At 39.1% G+C, this 16695-nt stretch overlaps 1 protein-coding gene across 3 annotated transcripts in view; it reads left to right on the top strand.

The window, feature by feature from the left end:
* MAGI2 (membrane associated guanylate kinase, WW and PDZ domain containing 2) overlaps nt 1-16695 on the top strand; it is a 2996284-nt gene that overhangs the window by 2413816 nt on the left and 565773 nt on the right. For all 3 annotated transcript variants that reach the window (XM_078679471.1, XM_078679479.1, XM_078679488.1), the window contains exon 7: nt 7829-7886. In XM_078679471.1, coding sequence (XP_078535597.1) covers nt 7829-7886 — 58 coding nt within the window. The remainder of the gene's footprint in view (nt 1-7828; nt 7887-16695) is intronic.

Here is a 16695-nt window from a genome sequence, read left to right on the forward strand (position 1 = left end):
GCTGTGTCACCTATGTTCGCTGTGGGGATTCCGCCGTGTTAAGACAGGTTGTTTTTCCGCAGCGGTTTTATGTGTGTTTTCCGCCATCTTGATTTGGGGGACGGTCTTCGACGTCAGTGCGTACGGCGGAGCGTCCGGATGTGTTCCGTCCGCCGCGTGGTCGTGTGTAGTTGGCCGGCGGAGCGTGTTTTTCCGTCGCGGACGGAAATTTGACACGTTTTCCTATCCTGATATGGCGGACGGAGTATCCGCGGCAGGCGGACACGGAAAAGGCTTTTTCCGCCTACTCCAGGGCCGCGGTGGCTCTTCCGTCCGCCATCCTGATCGACCCCTATATATTTGATTGTTTCTGAGATAAATAAGCACTCCCAGCTCTCTTTTCTTGTATATGTTCCACAAACATATCTATGCGGCCCAGTAAATGTATATTATCCTGCCGACTCCTGGCCTCTAAATCTTCATTCTTCGTTGCTACCATTTTAGTTAGTTTTCCCAGGTGGTCCAGATTTTTAGTTGTCTAGGCAGAGCATGTTCAAGGTCTGAGATCCTTCCCTCAGCAGCCTTCACCCTGTGTTCATGGCTGTCAAGATGTTCAGTCACTTCATCTAGTCTTTTGTCGAGCATGTCAAAGAGACCATTGATTGCCCAGAAGCCTGTTCCATGCTCCATCATAACTGTGTCTGTCCCTGGCAGTGGGGCAGTCCTCATAACGCTCAAATCGGCTCCCTCAGCCATTGTTGAGTGCTGTGTAGCATCAGAACGCTTTGACTTGTTTACATTTAAATGGCGTTGCTTAGGGTCACCCCGAACCTACATTCTATATGTGAGACGCAAATCTTCCCCAGGTAAAAAAAGATCAGTGTTGTCTGCACATGTACTCCAGCCCAGGTTAGCAGTATCATCAAAGGACTAGAGCAGTTTCAGTGATGCTGGAGTTAAAAGTCTGGGGAAGGAGGCAGTGGAGTGGTGGTGGGGGGTCGCCACTGTACTGGAAAAAATCGAATGCACGTCCTAGTCCAACCAGGGTAGGCTGCTGTCAACGAGATGAGAGAGCTGGGTCCTCAGGAATTTATTACTGCCATCAGCCAGCCAGCAGGCACTCCAGGGGGGCACCTATCCCCCCAACCAGTTACTACCAATCCTTCAGAGTAATTCTCTGCCATCAGCCACCTATCAGGTAGGTGGCGGGGATCACACCGGGTGCAGCGAACTGACCTCCCCCTGCACTGTCTCAACTCCCAACAATCCGTCTATGCCCCTAGTCCAGGTATGCAGGGAAGGCCCAGCACAGTGGCCTGCCGGGAGCCCAGTGCCCGGGCACCGAGCGCACCACCAGTGAATGCAGCAGTGCACCCAATCATGCCCAGCTACTGAGGGATGTCCAAGTTGCTACCTCCAGGCAAAGTCAATCTCATAGGGGCTGGGGGAAGCGGTAACGAGCATGGATCATAAGAGGCAGTGGGCTGGCAAGGCCCACCCGCAGCCCCTGTCACAGCGGGGTCTCCGGCCCGACATGGCCCGATGGCCATCCTCCCAGGCTCACCCACCGACCCTGTCATGAGGGACTCAGGCTGGTCTTACCTTGCAGTCCAGAGGTCGTCAACAGATCATTGCTCACTTGCCTCTGCAGGTTTCTCGTTCCCACTCCGCTTCGCTTCTTTCGTTGCAGTTGAGTATGGCGACGGCCTGCATGACCGATCTGCCCATGGTGCCGCTTCTCCAGCTCCGGGTCTCTCCAGTGGTGGTCCAGGCTAGTCAGTCGGGGGCCTCCTGGTACAGTAGCACTATATTCATACCCACTCAACTTGTTCTAGTGTTTAATTAATTGAAATTGTGATTGCACATCAGACACAATGGCATGTAAATGTTTATTGTAAATTATAGCACGGACACAAATTGGAAAAACAAAACATTATTACAAAGATATGGATAAGAATGGGCTTGCTGTCAGGGGAATATGTCAATGATTGTCTCTCGAAACATATGGGGTTTTATACCTTCATTATGACCATTGTTGGTTAAAACACAGTTGAAAAACATTATAGAAGGTATGATTATATAAACATGATAAAACAGACTTTCAGCAATAGGAGGAGACACATTTATTATATTTTTGTTTACACAAATATATTTGTGGTTCTCTGTTAGTGAGGTCCAACAATACTATTAAAACTATGGTGTGAGAGACAAGTATAGTCTGTTAGAAATAGTTAATGTATTTATGGTGTTATTCAGAAATGCTCCAGTGCCAAGGTGAATCTAATGTATGGCCTATTATAATGCAGCTTTAAATTGAAAGGATCACCATATATGAGCTAAAGTATATTGAGACCCAGGGCCAGATGTAGGTAATTCTAATTTACCGATTCATAAATACCGAATTTTACCGACTCGGTATTTATGAATCGGTGAATAAGAATGTGGGAGATGTAGGTACATTTTTATTTGCATTTACCGAATCGGAAACATTCGGTATTTACCGATTCGGTAAATACCGAATCGGTATTGCCCATTGATTCCTATGGGCTGTGAAGCCCATAGGAATCAATGGGAAATACCGATTCGGTATTTACCGAATCGGTAAATACCGAATCCTGTAAGGGTGCAGGGGGTGTCACTTTGACACCCTCTAGCACCCAGACTACAGGCATGTGTGCCATGTGGCACACATACATGCCCTAAGGGCATGTCTGTGTGTCACATGGCACAGGTGTGCATGCACAGATGTGCATGCACACCTGAATTCGGTATTTTACCACCCAATGGGATTGGGTGGTAAAATACCGACTCTTAAGAGCCAGTGGCACTCTGTGAAGAGCCACCTACATTTGGATTTACCGAATCGGTAAAAATACCGATTCGGTATTTTACAGAATCGGTAAATTTACCGAATCGGTAAATTTACCGATTCTGTAAAATAATGGCCCCTACATGCCGAATCACAAATACCGGTCGGTAACGGCCGAAATCGGCCGTTACCGACCGGTATTTTGGCTCCTACATCTGGCCCCCAATGTAGACAAAGACAGGAATTCAGTTATTGAAATGACAGTATTGATTTTCTCAATAAAGAGGCATGCTGGTAAACTAGATTTTTATACCAAACTGTCAAGCAAAGATAAAAAATATTACAAATTAAATACTAGTACAATAATTAGTATTTTCAGTATGTAGAAGAAGTACAATAGATTAACTGTGCAAAGGTTATAACGGTATTTTATTTAAGGCTAATGTAAAAATACAGCTTAAAGGGAAACATGCTCAAAGTGTCCTGCAAAGAAATTAATTCCGTGACTTAAAGTAATAAAAAACAGAGTTTGTTTCAAAAATAATCTAAAGGGACAATTTTACATTGAAAGATGATTAAAAGTACCTAGTAGTGTTTTCTCATAATTTGCTTGTCACTCGCTGTGTGAGTCTGATTTGGAGCATCAGTTAGAAGTGTTAGAGGAACACTGTGTTTTGGTGATATTAGAAATAGAAAAACCCTTTTCGCTAGAGGCTGGCAGTATATGAAGGTCTTAAATAAATTGTGAGTGGACCCATCTTTCTTGGGTGGACCTATTGTAAATGAAAACCAAGGTAAAACTTAGAATGGGAAGAATAGTTTTTAACAGCTGACTGGTGAAAAAGGCGGGCAAGGGAGGACAGTCCCCTGTCATCACTGCTATTTCCCTTTGCAATGGATCGTTAGTGAGCTGACTCTGACAGGTGTTTTGAGATTGGGCAATAAGCATTGGAACCGCATTACACAATGTACTGATGTACCAGGCAATCCCCTTGTATATGTAAAAGATTCAGAGGAATTTCATTTCATGTTTACAAGTACAGGTCATTTTATATGTTTACCTTGAAAGATCAGCTTTCTGCTCCACATATCATTACCAATTCTTTAAAATATACATAGAGTGGGCTTTCTCTCCTCCCAGTGGAGTACTACTCTCTTACCTCATGCCATTTGCTATTTGGTGTATCATTTCGCCTTCCAGAAATTGCTTGCATTGGAACGCACAAGGGACTATTTCAGATCTCAAAAATACATTCAATCATCACACTGTTTGTCAAACCCAGTTCATTACCTTCTGTATACATTCTATACAGAAAGCAATCCTATTTTTTTGCTACTTTTTTCCAGCAATGTGGCAAGCCTATTGGGGAAGCCTTGAGGTGAGAAACAGCATTTGGGCATGTTACACATGTAAATAATAATTGTGAACACCTGTGTTTACGGGTCTTGGCAATTTAAGGCCAAACATATTGACTTTGCCAGTTGTTTTTACCTTCTTGTGTTGCATACAGGACATTTGACAATGCATATTTCAAGCTGCCATGTGCTTGAACTATTTGGCTGTATTTGTGTGAATATGAGATGATAATATTTAAAGTCTGGCTGAGATTCACCTGATTAGTCTTTCGAGTAAGGTCAAAATAAACGATTACGTTAGAACCTCCTACATATTTTTGTCTCTCATTTGTTCATTCATGCCCATATGATATCAATATCTAAAGAAGTTTGGAAAATATTTCTGATATGAGGATATAACATCACTTTAATAATGATACGCTCTTACGGGGCAATTTGATTTTCCTGGAAATTTTAGGAATACACCAGAAAACTCAGATTTAACATTGAGAGATCAATTCACGAAAACATTTAGTTGATTCACAAAGAATTTACTGGTACGTCAGGAATATTATTTTTTTCTACTGTTGCATCCCTTTGGTATGTGTCCCAGAAACCTACAACTGTCCAAAAGTAAAAGTGAAAAGTTGCAGTCTTTCCACTTTGTACTATGAATGTTCCTTGACTGTATCTATTTTATATTTTTAGGGCAAATTAACCAAAGCCTGTATGACTTTGCAAAAGAGTACTAGAGGAGTAATAGTTTACCTACCACAGAAAGCCTTTATGCATTCCACTATCTCTTTTAGTTTTTCTCCACAACATTTGCAACTGTTTAACCCAAAAAATTGAAACGAAAAGGTTAAATAAAACAACATACAGCATCCTACAACCACATCTTCCAGGCCCTCATAGAAGCAGCAAAATAATTAAAAAGTAACTGCAGATGTCTGCAGCTATTACGGTTCCTGTATCGGCCAATTCTATTTTTTAAACACACACTTTTGACAGTCCATCACATCTACCTTCTTCATTCAAGCATAAAGAAACAATCACACTGCTTTACTATCATTAACTTCATTAACCCTTGGGTGCCAGTTTTAAAATAATATAAACAATCAGTTAATTCAATTCCACCAAAGATTTTAAAAACAAAAGGTGTACAAGTGCCTTACATTCTGAAGATCTTACCAATGTATCCCAATATTTACTTTTATCCTAATTTTATTATTATTATTAACCCATGTGCACTCTAAAGTTGTTTGACATGAAGCAAACATGGTTTCTTGAAGGAAATGCAGGTTGTGGAGTTCTAGTACTGTTTTCCCAGAGTCTGTAACCCTTCTGGAAATGACCGGGAGAATATGGCCCAAGGCATGCAGCATCCCTCACAGTATATAAATATTCACAAACTGTAAGGTGACTTCGAATTGAAATAGTTATGTAGGCAAATTTTAAGCTACCAATGTAATACAGAGTCAGCAAACGTGATTCTGTGGTTATGGCTGGAATGATTATCTGTTATATTATTCTATGTGCGTGTGCGGAATTTATTTACATTCATTTAATCAGTTCAACATGTAATATATAATAGGGGTCTCCAGCTCTGCAGCAAAAACTTCTCTGCAATGGATCTTTGCCACTGTTTCAGAGCGGCGCATCAATGAAAAAACATTATTAATTGATAAGAATTTAGTATATTGTTTGGTCTCTTTATTCAAATTAGTAAATCATATGAATCTGTTTACAGAACTATCAAGAAAATCAGGGTGTGAGTCAATCAACCAAGTTACAGGTTGTTTCATAAAAGAAGTTAAGTCCCTATTCTACTTTAAACAGATCCTAACCTACTAGAACACACATACAGTCCTTTTGGGAAAGAGCAAGATTTGAAGGAGCATAGATATAGAATCAGATTGAAGTCAAACTCCTCATGAAGAGTAGTTCTAGAAACTTGTCCGAGTCCTTCTCTCAAACAGCATCAGCAAACAGACGCAGTAACAATTGTTCAAAGTTAAGCTACGAAAATAATCACAGCAGTAGCCTTAACCATAAGAAAATTAAATTGACACCTGGAAAGTTGCAGGTGACAGGAATTCCTGTCAGCAGTAGCTCACAGAAAATAGGGCAAAAAGTGCTTAGGGAAATGGAAATGGGCTCAGAAGCACAACCCGAATCAGTTTGGCAGCACTGACTAATTCTAACTAAGAACATGTACATTATAAACACAAAACAAATGTAACAATCCATGCTGGTGGTAGGTCATCTAAAGCCATTGAGGAAGGATTGTCCGATGGTCTGCAGCTTCTTTCTTCATTTCCACAGTAAATGCAGAAAGTTGGCAATGTGCTATCTACAAGTGTTAACTCGGTTGCTAAACATTCATTGTACATTAGCTTCACTCTGAATTCCCACGAGAACACTACAGTCTAAACTATTAGATATTCAGTATTCCAATGTGTATCAATGAACTATTCTAAAGGAAGAAAAACATTCTAGTTGTAACATACGATATTAAGTCATGAGATTCCCTTCTTCATGTGAGCATTATTGTTTTAATAGACTATTCAGTATTCAGCATTGTGAATATGTGGCAACTATAAACTAACTAAATATGATGAGAACATGTAATTTGAGAAAAGAAGAAATACATTTTAAAGTCAGCACATTCTACAAAGATGACATGTTTAAGCAAGCTAAGTGTGAATTATTTATCAAATAATATTGTTTAGTTCAGCATTTCCTAAAAGCATTTATTTATCAAAAGAAGAACATGTATTGAAAGATACAAAGATGAATGAGGCCTAGTCGGACCTAGTCATGTAGTTCCAATACAAATGAGTGCTTACTAGAAAACAAATCATGCTACATAGTAATTTAGCAGGTTTAAAAGGCACATTTTCCTACGTTTCATTCTTTTAAGCATTTTCCTGCTAATGATTAATGTAAATTTTAGAACCTATTTTAAGCAAAATCTTCCTGCTCTATCAACTGTTAGGCTATGTTATGGTATACTATGTTATATCAGTCACATGGTTATAGCACATATTTTGCCATTAGAATATTTTTGCTTTGCTATCGAGGCCTGGTGCGTTCTTGTTCTAATTTTGAGTAATTCTCCACAGACAACATTCTAGTTGTGTTTATCATATATAACATCAGTAAAATGATTGTTGTTTTGTTGCGTATAATATGTGCCTTTTAATGCTTAATATAATTACAGTTATGACATTTCATGATGGTGGCCAGAGATCTTAGCCAAGTGTTTAGATGCTGTCTGGCTTAAATGAGTTATTTATGTTTGTTATGTGACTGCTTTAGATGTAGTTAGGTGGTATGTTGTGGAGCCCTGATAGCCATCTACTGGCCTGCATTGGGTGTGAGGGATGGCTGTATGAAATTCAACGGGTGACTTCGGAGGATGATTTGTGCCGTTATTTGCAATACTTGTGACCAAACTGGGGTGGCATAGTGAGCAAAAGAATGATGGATTCAACCCAGATCTCTTGACTGGGGGTGAGTGGTTGAAAGGTTTCAGCACTCCATCATGTTGTTTTGGTTTTTAAGGTGTATTTGTGTCAACAAGGTATTTTGTGCAGTGATTGTGTGAAATAAAGTTCTTCAGTAGATCCTCTCTTGAACATTCAACTTTTTAAAAATAGTTTATATAATTTTCTTAAAATATGTTCTCTTTTTGTCTTGCAGAGCTTCCATATGGGTGGGAAAAAATTGATGATCCCATATATGGAACCTATTATGTTGAGTAAGTATAAAACGTGTGAAAGTTTACTGTTAATGATGTTCAACATTCCCAACACACAAGGGCCTTGGAATCAGTAATCCAACTCCACTGTCACGTATACATCTTGTGTAAGAAGAGCCATAGACACTTTTTTTAAAGATACTTCTTACCCCTCCAACACAAGAATCTCCTGCAGATCACAAGAGACTTGTTCTACACCTTTCTAGTTGGCACATATGTTACTCTAATCAACTACCTCTGTTACCACTGATCCTAGAAGAATTCACTTTCTTCAACAAAACGCTAAACATTCAGGAAACTAAGACAATGTGAGTAGCAGCTGAGATATCTTTTCAAGAAGTACTTTATCAATTGGTTAAATTTCCTGTAAGGACAGCTTCCCATGAAACATTGATACAAATCTCATTTTATGGGTGCACAACCCTTAACTTAAGAAAAATTGATGGCATGCAAGAAGTGACATACTAAAATAGGTGGCCATTACATCATCTAGTAGGCAGCAGTTTCAAGTAGTTACTTTTGCATCCACTTATTAAGGAGACATTTAAAATGTTGTCCAACGTTATTATTCTCCTTTGTGAGTCCATGAATTTGGGGAACTACATGGGGTGTTTATGAATACTATATATAAGACAAGTGTAAATGTATAATTTTTTGTTTTACTATTGAGGCAGAACATTGAAATAAGTGTGACATATGACCTTATGCCTTATTTGGATGAGTCTTTCACAACATTATGTACAGAAACATGGCTTTATTGATTTCATAAATGTAGTGGCTGTATATGGCGAATTTATTACATACCAATAGGAAGCCAGGCCACCCTGTTTTTGTGCATTACAATGACACACTTCCATAGAGGACACTGTGACACACATTTTACATATCTGTATATTGCTCTTGCTGTTTCCAACAATTACAATTCACACCAGCCTGCTTCAAATGGTTAAGCTTAGACATGAATATTCTAAATGACACCCAACCTCCTTCTTTTGAACCATCACTGCTGGGTCTAATGCTCAGCTGTTCTGCATAAACAGAATAGAGCGAACAGGGAGGAAAATGAGCTGCCTTGAAATAGGAGCCTGTATGGGAGGTTAAGAAATAGTTGTTCAGCGAGAGTTTAATCTAGAGTACTTTTGATACATTCAGGCGGGGAGTGCGCTCAACTTCCGACAATGGAAATTAGTGAAACACTGATGAAAATGAACAATATGCAATCAACATGCAGTCTTAAAGTAGAACACGAACCATTAGCATTTACATGCGAAAATTAAGTTTTAACTTTTGGAACTGGAAGAATGTATAGCAGATTTATTGCAGTATCCATAATTGCTAGAAACAGGAGTATTACTCTTATGCACTCAGATGTATATTTAGTAGAGGAATGTGATAGGAAGTCCTCTTTTAAATCAGGTCACAACGAGGTTGAATGAGGACATCATCACTGTAATCTAGGAATGCAGGAATAGAAAAATACTGCAAAAGGAGATGAATATTACACACCCTGTCACATGGAATTAATTCAGGAACATCTTGCATGTACAAATGGGGCCTCCTTGTCCACACTTCATTTTTGTATGCTTTCTTGAACAAACAACTATGGGGAACTAAAAAGAGGCACCTGCAACTTGTGATCCCTCTAGGCCATGTCACTAATCATCTCCAACCCTCCTAAGGTTCAAAAGAACCAGACCATAATAGTGTTTGTGGTGGGACCTTTGAGGAACAAATAGAGCAAACAATAAAAATAAAGGAAGAAGGTGAACACCCTAATACAGCTGAGCAAGAGTAGGCGAATGCAGTGTATTCCGCCTTTCCTTCTTTTTAATGACGTTCAGTGTACCATCAGTTTTCTCCCCATTTCATATATAAATAGTTGCACATTGCATGATTAAGTCCTGCAACCCAACTCCATAAATCACTAGTTAGTCTTTTTAGTGTGCAATAGTATCTTGGAATGGCAAATGCGTACGCCCATTTCATTCCCTTGATCTCTTCTTTGACTATTTCATACTACAGGGCACTGATTACAATATAAACTGAATCTCTCACGGATTCAGTCATGATTGTTTGATATGTCAGACCTACAGTGGCTCAAGATGTGTGTAAGTATTTTTTCATAATAAGTTACTGAGGCCAATTAGTGACATCAGCCTTTCTACTTTGCTTGAAGCACTATTAAAAGGACAAACAAAAAGACACTCTTAAGGGATCCTTGTAGGAAATGGTCTCCATGGATTTTTCACCTTTTTCCAAAACCTATTTCTCCAGGTATTTGGACCATGTGCTGTGACAATGCCAATCAGTGTGACGGCATGTGCTCTGCCCCAAAACAGTACTGTTAAACCCAATTTCACCCAAAAGGCCTATTTAGCTTTCCAGTAAGGTCATAGTAGAGTGGTACAGAAAATGCACAAGTGGCATGGAAGATAAATTTCATATGTGCGCTGCACTACGTATTTACACCACCCATATTATATGAAAACATTCTATGATTGCTGGAAGCACCATTGTGCTCTGACTTGGCTGCAGAGTAAAATCACTGCAGTGACATGTGGGATAAAAAAGTGACTTTGCCATGTAGGAATTTCATATAATAATTAGATACCCTTTTCTTAGCCCTGTAAGCACCCAGCTGTGTGTGCCTCTTAGGCCTACATAACTGGGAGCTTAATATATAAAATTGCACACTTCACATTGGGAATAGCAGGATCTCACAGTATAGAAACACCCAAGAGCTTTTTTTTTTAACAGTCCTTGTTAGGCTAGATCTTTCATGAGCAGGTCTATGTGTGATTAAACCCTTCACATGTGCGACTGTGAAAATGCTTAAAAATGATTCAAAGTTATTTTCCACTTATTTTCAAAAACCTAATTTAAATGGTGAAAGTAGCTTTCAGACAACCGTAATGTAAAAGTAACTTTATAAAAGTCTACTTTCTGCTGTGTGACCAAAAATGGCAAAGAACGAGTATGTCGCTTAGCTCCACCCAAGAGGCCCGATACACATTCCTGGCTCAGAGTTAAGAACCCTGTTCCCAGAGGACAGTCGCTTGGGCTCTGAGCCCAGGAGGACAGGGGTGTGTTCAACAACATGTTACTTAACAGGGATTCGCTAACTAAGAGGCAAGCAGAAACAGATATAACAACAATGGACAGCTTTCAGGCTTCCTCTTTGAGCTATAGATGCCATATTGGCTGGGCTGGATTTGCTCCCTCTGCAGGAGAGATACCTAGATTGTGATCTTGACAGAGTGGAGGATAACACATTTGAATAGGGTAATTGGTAAGGGATAGACAGAACCACTCCAAATGGAAGAAGGGGTCAGCCTTTTAGGATTTTGGGCCTCAGGGGATTTTTACAGTAAGGCAAAGAGGATGTGATGGAAAAGGAGGTCTGCACGGGGTGAGAAAGTAGATGTTATTGGATGGAGAGCATTATCAATCCACTGGTTAATGAATAGACTGGTGACTCACCATCACCTCCTCAGATCATTCCTGAATCTTCAAAGGGAACATCTGAAGGAAGAAGACTCTAGTTGAAGCAAAGGACTACTCTTCACACTCAGGGAATGGAACTGCTTTCCAACGGTCAGGTGGTTGCTCTCATTTTTGTTTTATCAATTTTTTCAGCAGAGATGATTGCAGGGAAATTCAGTGTCATCACCTCCTGTAAAGATGGTTGCTGGGAAATCTGGAGATTGATTCCTGTTGAGAAAGGGGCTGAGAAATGAAGTCCTCTTACCTAGCTTCTTCAAAAGATGGTTTTGGTGGAAAACTGGGGGTGTCACTTCCTGCAGAAATTGATGCTGATATGATTGTAGAAAGCTTCCTGTTGAATTGAATGCTGGGAAAATGACAATAGTCATATTTTCCAGTCAATAATATTTGTCATAAGATGCAGGTGCTGTTTCAGTAGTTGCTGATCTTCTGCTGAACCAGAGGAGTGTTGGAGACTGTGGCTGGCCTGTTGTAAGTTGACTTTCTGATTCAATCAGTGGGGTTTTCCATCCACTCTGCTGCAAGGATAGAACAAATAATTTGGTCTAAAATGGTAGTCAATTTTTCCAAAAACCCATAGAAACATGGTGAGCCATTAAGGCAGTTTTTCCAAAACTCAAGCTCCTAAATCAGGGGTATGTTTTTAAAAGCATAGACTGCACTCACCTGCTGTGGTCCCTTCCCCATTCTAAAGGCCAACTTCATCGACCTGCAGTGGATAAATAAAGCAGTGCAGTAATAAAGCAGAATGCAATGCTTTCTGTAAGAAAGATCCTAACCGGAAAAAGTTTGCACTTGACAGTGCAATTATTTTTATTCAGGAGCATAGATCCAGTCTCTACTTGGTGAATCCAACTAGGATGCTCACATGCCCAGACAGGATAGTTTATAATACAGAGCCCTGCAGGAATTAAATTAGAGCAAGCCTCACTGACTTTGATCCTTAAGAGCTTTCTAATAGTCCTAACAGAATTCAATGAAAAAATGAAATAAAACTGATTTTTATTTACACCATTTGGCCAAAACTTTTTCTAATAATGACAGAATGCTTAAGGGCGTTGATGACATTTATACAAGATTTTCATGTTTTCTGAGATAACAACATGCCCTCATGTCCCACACAAGGATGGATTTCCTGGAAATGATCAGTTAGCTGCTGCTTTTGTATAGCATTTTGTATTGCTGCTACTGCACTGAATTTAAAGAGCTTATCGAGAGTTTATGGATATCATTTTGTCTCCCCAAAGTGAGGCAAAACTGAGTTTCAATCTCTTCCCAAAAATCCCTAGAAAGCCAGATAATTTCACATTTTGTTGACTGTCTATATAGGACAGGTCATTGTAAGCACTGCTTTTCTATTTCATTAAAGGGTTTGCTTCCTCGCTGTGATGTTTGGTAGCCAAATTATCAAAGATATCATATTTTTAATTCTATGGCTTTTGTGAACAAAAAACAGTTTTTGACATCTAACAATGCATCACCGACATATTCAGCTTTATTGTTAAAGCTGTAGTTAAAGAAGGGGTGGGCAGAACTTGCAGAATTTGAATGGCACAATGCGGTGCACCACAGGGCACAGCTAATAGAGTTGATTTTGCCACTGCTCAGGTAGATTTTCTACTCGAATCGCAGCCTACTGACCAGGAATGGGCACGAATGCCGGCAACCATCCGCATAAGTAAAATCTTGCCTGATGTCCTCCTAACGTAATAAGGAACTAGAAGGTTGTTTTTAAAAATGGCATAGCTAAGAAATTTGCACTCTGTCGACTACTATTCAGAATTGATTTGAGATAAGATGCAGAGAAAGGTGCAATGCTTTATCAGTCCAGTTTGAAAATATAACCAGTGCTTGTTCTGATACCTTTAATTAGACAAAAGGAAAAGTTAAAGAGATGGTAGACAGCATAACCTTTTGAGATCAAACTGACCTTCTTCAGATGGAATGATGTAATGATCAGGAAGTTTTAAAGTTACCTACTACAATATTTACTTCCAGGAGAAAGGAAAATGAATGATTACATATTGGTCTTTCCAGATTAAAAGCAAACCTGAGAAGCTGAACTGTGTATTACATGTGCCTTGGGAGTTAAGATCCAATATTGACATTGTACATCCTAGGTAAAGAAGAAAAAATATTCTGGTGAAGTACAGCATGTTAAAAACACAAGAGGATGCCTCTTCACAATTTGCATGTTGACACCAACCATAAGATTAATATAAATCATTTCTAAAGACTACTTTTATAAGGCTTGCTCAGATAATTAGCTTGTGCTCTCACACAATGATGTCTGAATCCCGAATTCCATGGTTTTAACACAGTACGAGGTCGGGGTCTCTAGTCTCATCGGTGTCTTTCAAATGTAGGAGCACTATGCAGCTAGAAAATATGGAAAATCAACCAGATATATATTAAAATTGCTAAATAGCAAAAATGTGTAGATTGGGGAGATGTTATGAAAAGTGTAAAATAAAAAACAAATGCAGTATGTACTGTCTTCCTTTAGTAGAACTATCTACCGATTTAAAATACACTTTACTAATGCAAAAAGGAATGTGGTTAAGATTTTGTGATGCTAATAGAATTTGTTGGTATCTGTTAGCTGGTTTGTATTAAAATCAGGGCCACCATGAAAGGCAACTTTTAGATCAAAGAATTCCAACGTTGGTCCACGAGGGCTGCATGCACATCAGGTTTTCTGGATTTCACCATTTGATACATTTAAATAGAATTAGGCTAAATGGGAATTATTTACATAATAAATAGCTTGAAATAGGGGACTTGATCAAGAGTTCCTGGACCCATATTGTAGACTAAGATGTGCTACCAAAGAGCACATATTCCATTCCATTGATAGACATGCTAGCCAATTAGATTTATAAGCTCAAACACGCAATACATTGGACCTGATTCACACTTGTAATAGTTTTCCTATGAATGAGTATAAATCAGGAGTCTCCAACCTTTTCTGTATGGAGACCTACTTCTGATCAGTAAAAAAAGTATCGAGAACTTCTGAAGGCTAAGCAACGTGCGCATTGTTACAAGTCACCCCCACGCCCAACTTCAATTATTCTAAGCCTAAGGTAAATAGAACCACAGGTTTATTTCCCTTCACAGACTGAATCCCTCATTATCTGTTCTTCATTCGTGCCACAGTCATCCAGAAGTCACTTTGAAACTAGTGCCACAACAATGTTATACGGATGCAAGCATTTAACATTGTGTTATAAAAAAGGCATTTACAGTGGAATGTATGATGTTACAACTCATACATTTACAACGCATGCCTTTACAATGCAGTTTTTACACTGCAACATCCTTTACAATGCATTATTTCACATTGCATGCCATTACAACGCATTTTTAGAAACTACATTTACAACGCATTCCATTACATCGCATTATACCATTACAAAGCATACCATTACAACACATACCATTACATTGCATTTAAGGTAAGTGTTGGATAGTGTAGGGGTAAAAATTTATATTCTAACTCCAGTGAGTGCAACAGTAGGGTAAGTGTTGGATAGTGTAGGGGTAAAAAGTACTATTCTAACTCCATTGAGTACAACAGTTGTAATGGGATGCAATGTAAAGGATGTTGCAATGTAATGACTGCCTTGTAAACGTAGTGCGATGTAATGACTGTGTTGCAAAGGTTGTTTCCCTTACAGTGTGTATATACCCACAAGTACAGTATAGATCATACAACACATCTGATCCAAACATATTACAATCAGTTGTAAAAGTCTCCCACCTTGTTAAAAAGAAAAATGGTTTTACACTCCACAACACAAAACTTTACAATAAATAAATGAGAATTACCTATTGGCAAAGTAAATTCAAGAATCAGGAGAAACACAACACAAACGTGTTTTTCTACAAATGTATCCATTGTATCTATGGTGGAGACATTCAGCTGATATTCCAAATGCCAATTCCCCACTCCACAGTCAGCGGGAAACATCCTTTACAACGCAATTTTTACTCCGCACTACCATTACGACGCAGCTATTACAACGCAAGTCGTTACAACGACTTGCGCTGGAGGGCGCTGTAGGATAGGGAATAGTTTAATTTTCTATCCAACACATTCCCTACTATCCACGGGGACTGGAGTTGGAATTGAAAATGAAACTATTCCACTATCCAGCGCCACCCAACGCAATTCGTTGTAACGACTTGCGTTGTAAAAACTGTGTTGTAATGGCATGCGAAGTAAAAGCATGCATTGTGATGACATACATCCCAGTCAGCATAGATTTAGTATTCTAAGTATGTTAACATATTTCGGTAGGAAAGACTCCTAAATTGCCACCTTCCTCAGGACTAACCAAACGATTCTCCCATAGCACATTAAAACGAAAACTCTAAAAGTCATAGTGGTGGAAAGATACCAGTTGGGAACTCTCTGGGATGATCAGGGGTCCACCAGGTCTCTTCTTTCAAATGTAATTGTTTTCCCCCAATGGTGAAACAATGAGTAGCCCTTCCAATCACATAGTACTAAAATCACATTTTTTTTACCATTTGATCTTTACTTGATGCACTCTTCACCATATAATCAAACAAAGGTCCTTAAGGACTCTTGACCTTCACCTTGTCAATTCATATTTCACATTTAACGTATAACATTGTTGTGGTACCAGTTTTAAAGTGACTTCTGGATAACAGTGGTATAAATGGGGAGCAGATAGTGAGTGAATCAGTCTCAGCGAAATAAACCTTTGGTTCTTGTTGTGGCCTGTCTCTGACAGTGTAGGGGCATCTCTCTGTTTTTGCATAATGTAAATAGAGCCAGATACTATAGTTCGAAATTAATACTTTGATTATCACTATGACAGGACTGACATGTGTCAGTGAGAGCATGGTCTTTGGAGATGTATGAACCTCTGTGCTTTTGAATGGGATATATGTGTATGGGTGACAGAGAGCCTGTGTTGTAAGTGCTTGTGGCCCAGTATATACCTTTCACCATATGTTGCACCATTACATGTATAACACAAACATACAACCATTTTTTTAATGGCAGAAATTTAAAGTGCAGCAAATGGCCTGCAAAAATGATCATGATATGGAACAATGATCTGCACTTCAAATTTCTCCAAATTAAAATAATGACTGTATCTTGAAATTATAAATATGGCACCATGTCTACCAGCCAATGGTGGCACTTTGAAATGGAAGAAAATTAAATGGAAAAATTAACTTTAAAAATTATATGGATTCCCCAAAAATTCATCACTTAAATTTGTTCCCATTTGTAAGTGTCACATATACAAACAGCAGACATTTTGCT

Source organism: Lissotriton helveticus, chromosome 1_1, assembly GCF_964261635.1.
Source record: "Lissotriton helveticus chromosome 1_1, aLisHel1.1, whole genome shotgun sequence".
NCBI classification, from domain to species: Eukaryota; Metazoa; Chordata; class Amphibia; order Caudata; family Salamandridae; genus Lissotriton; species Lissotriton helveticus.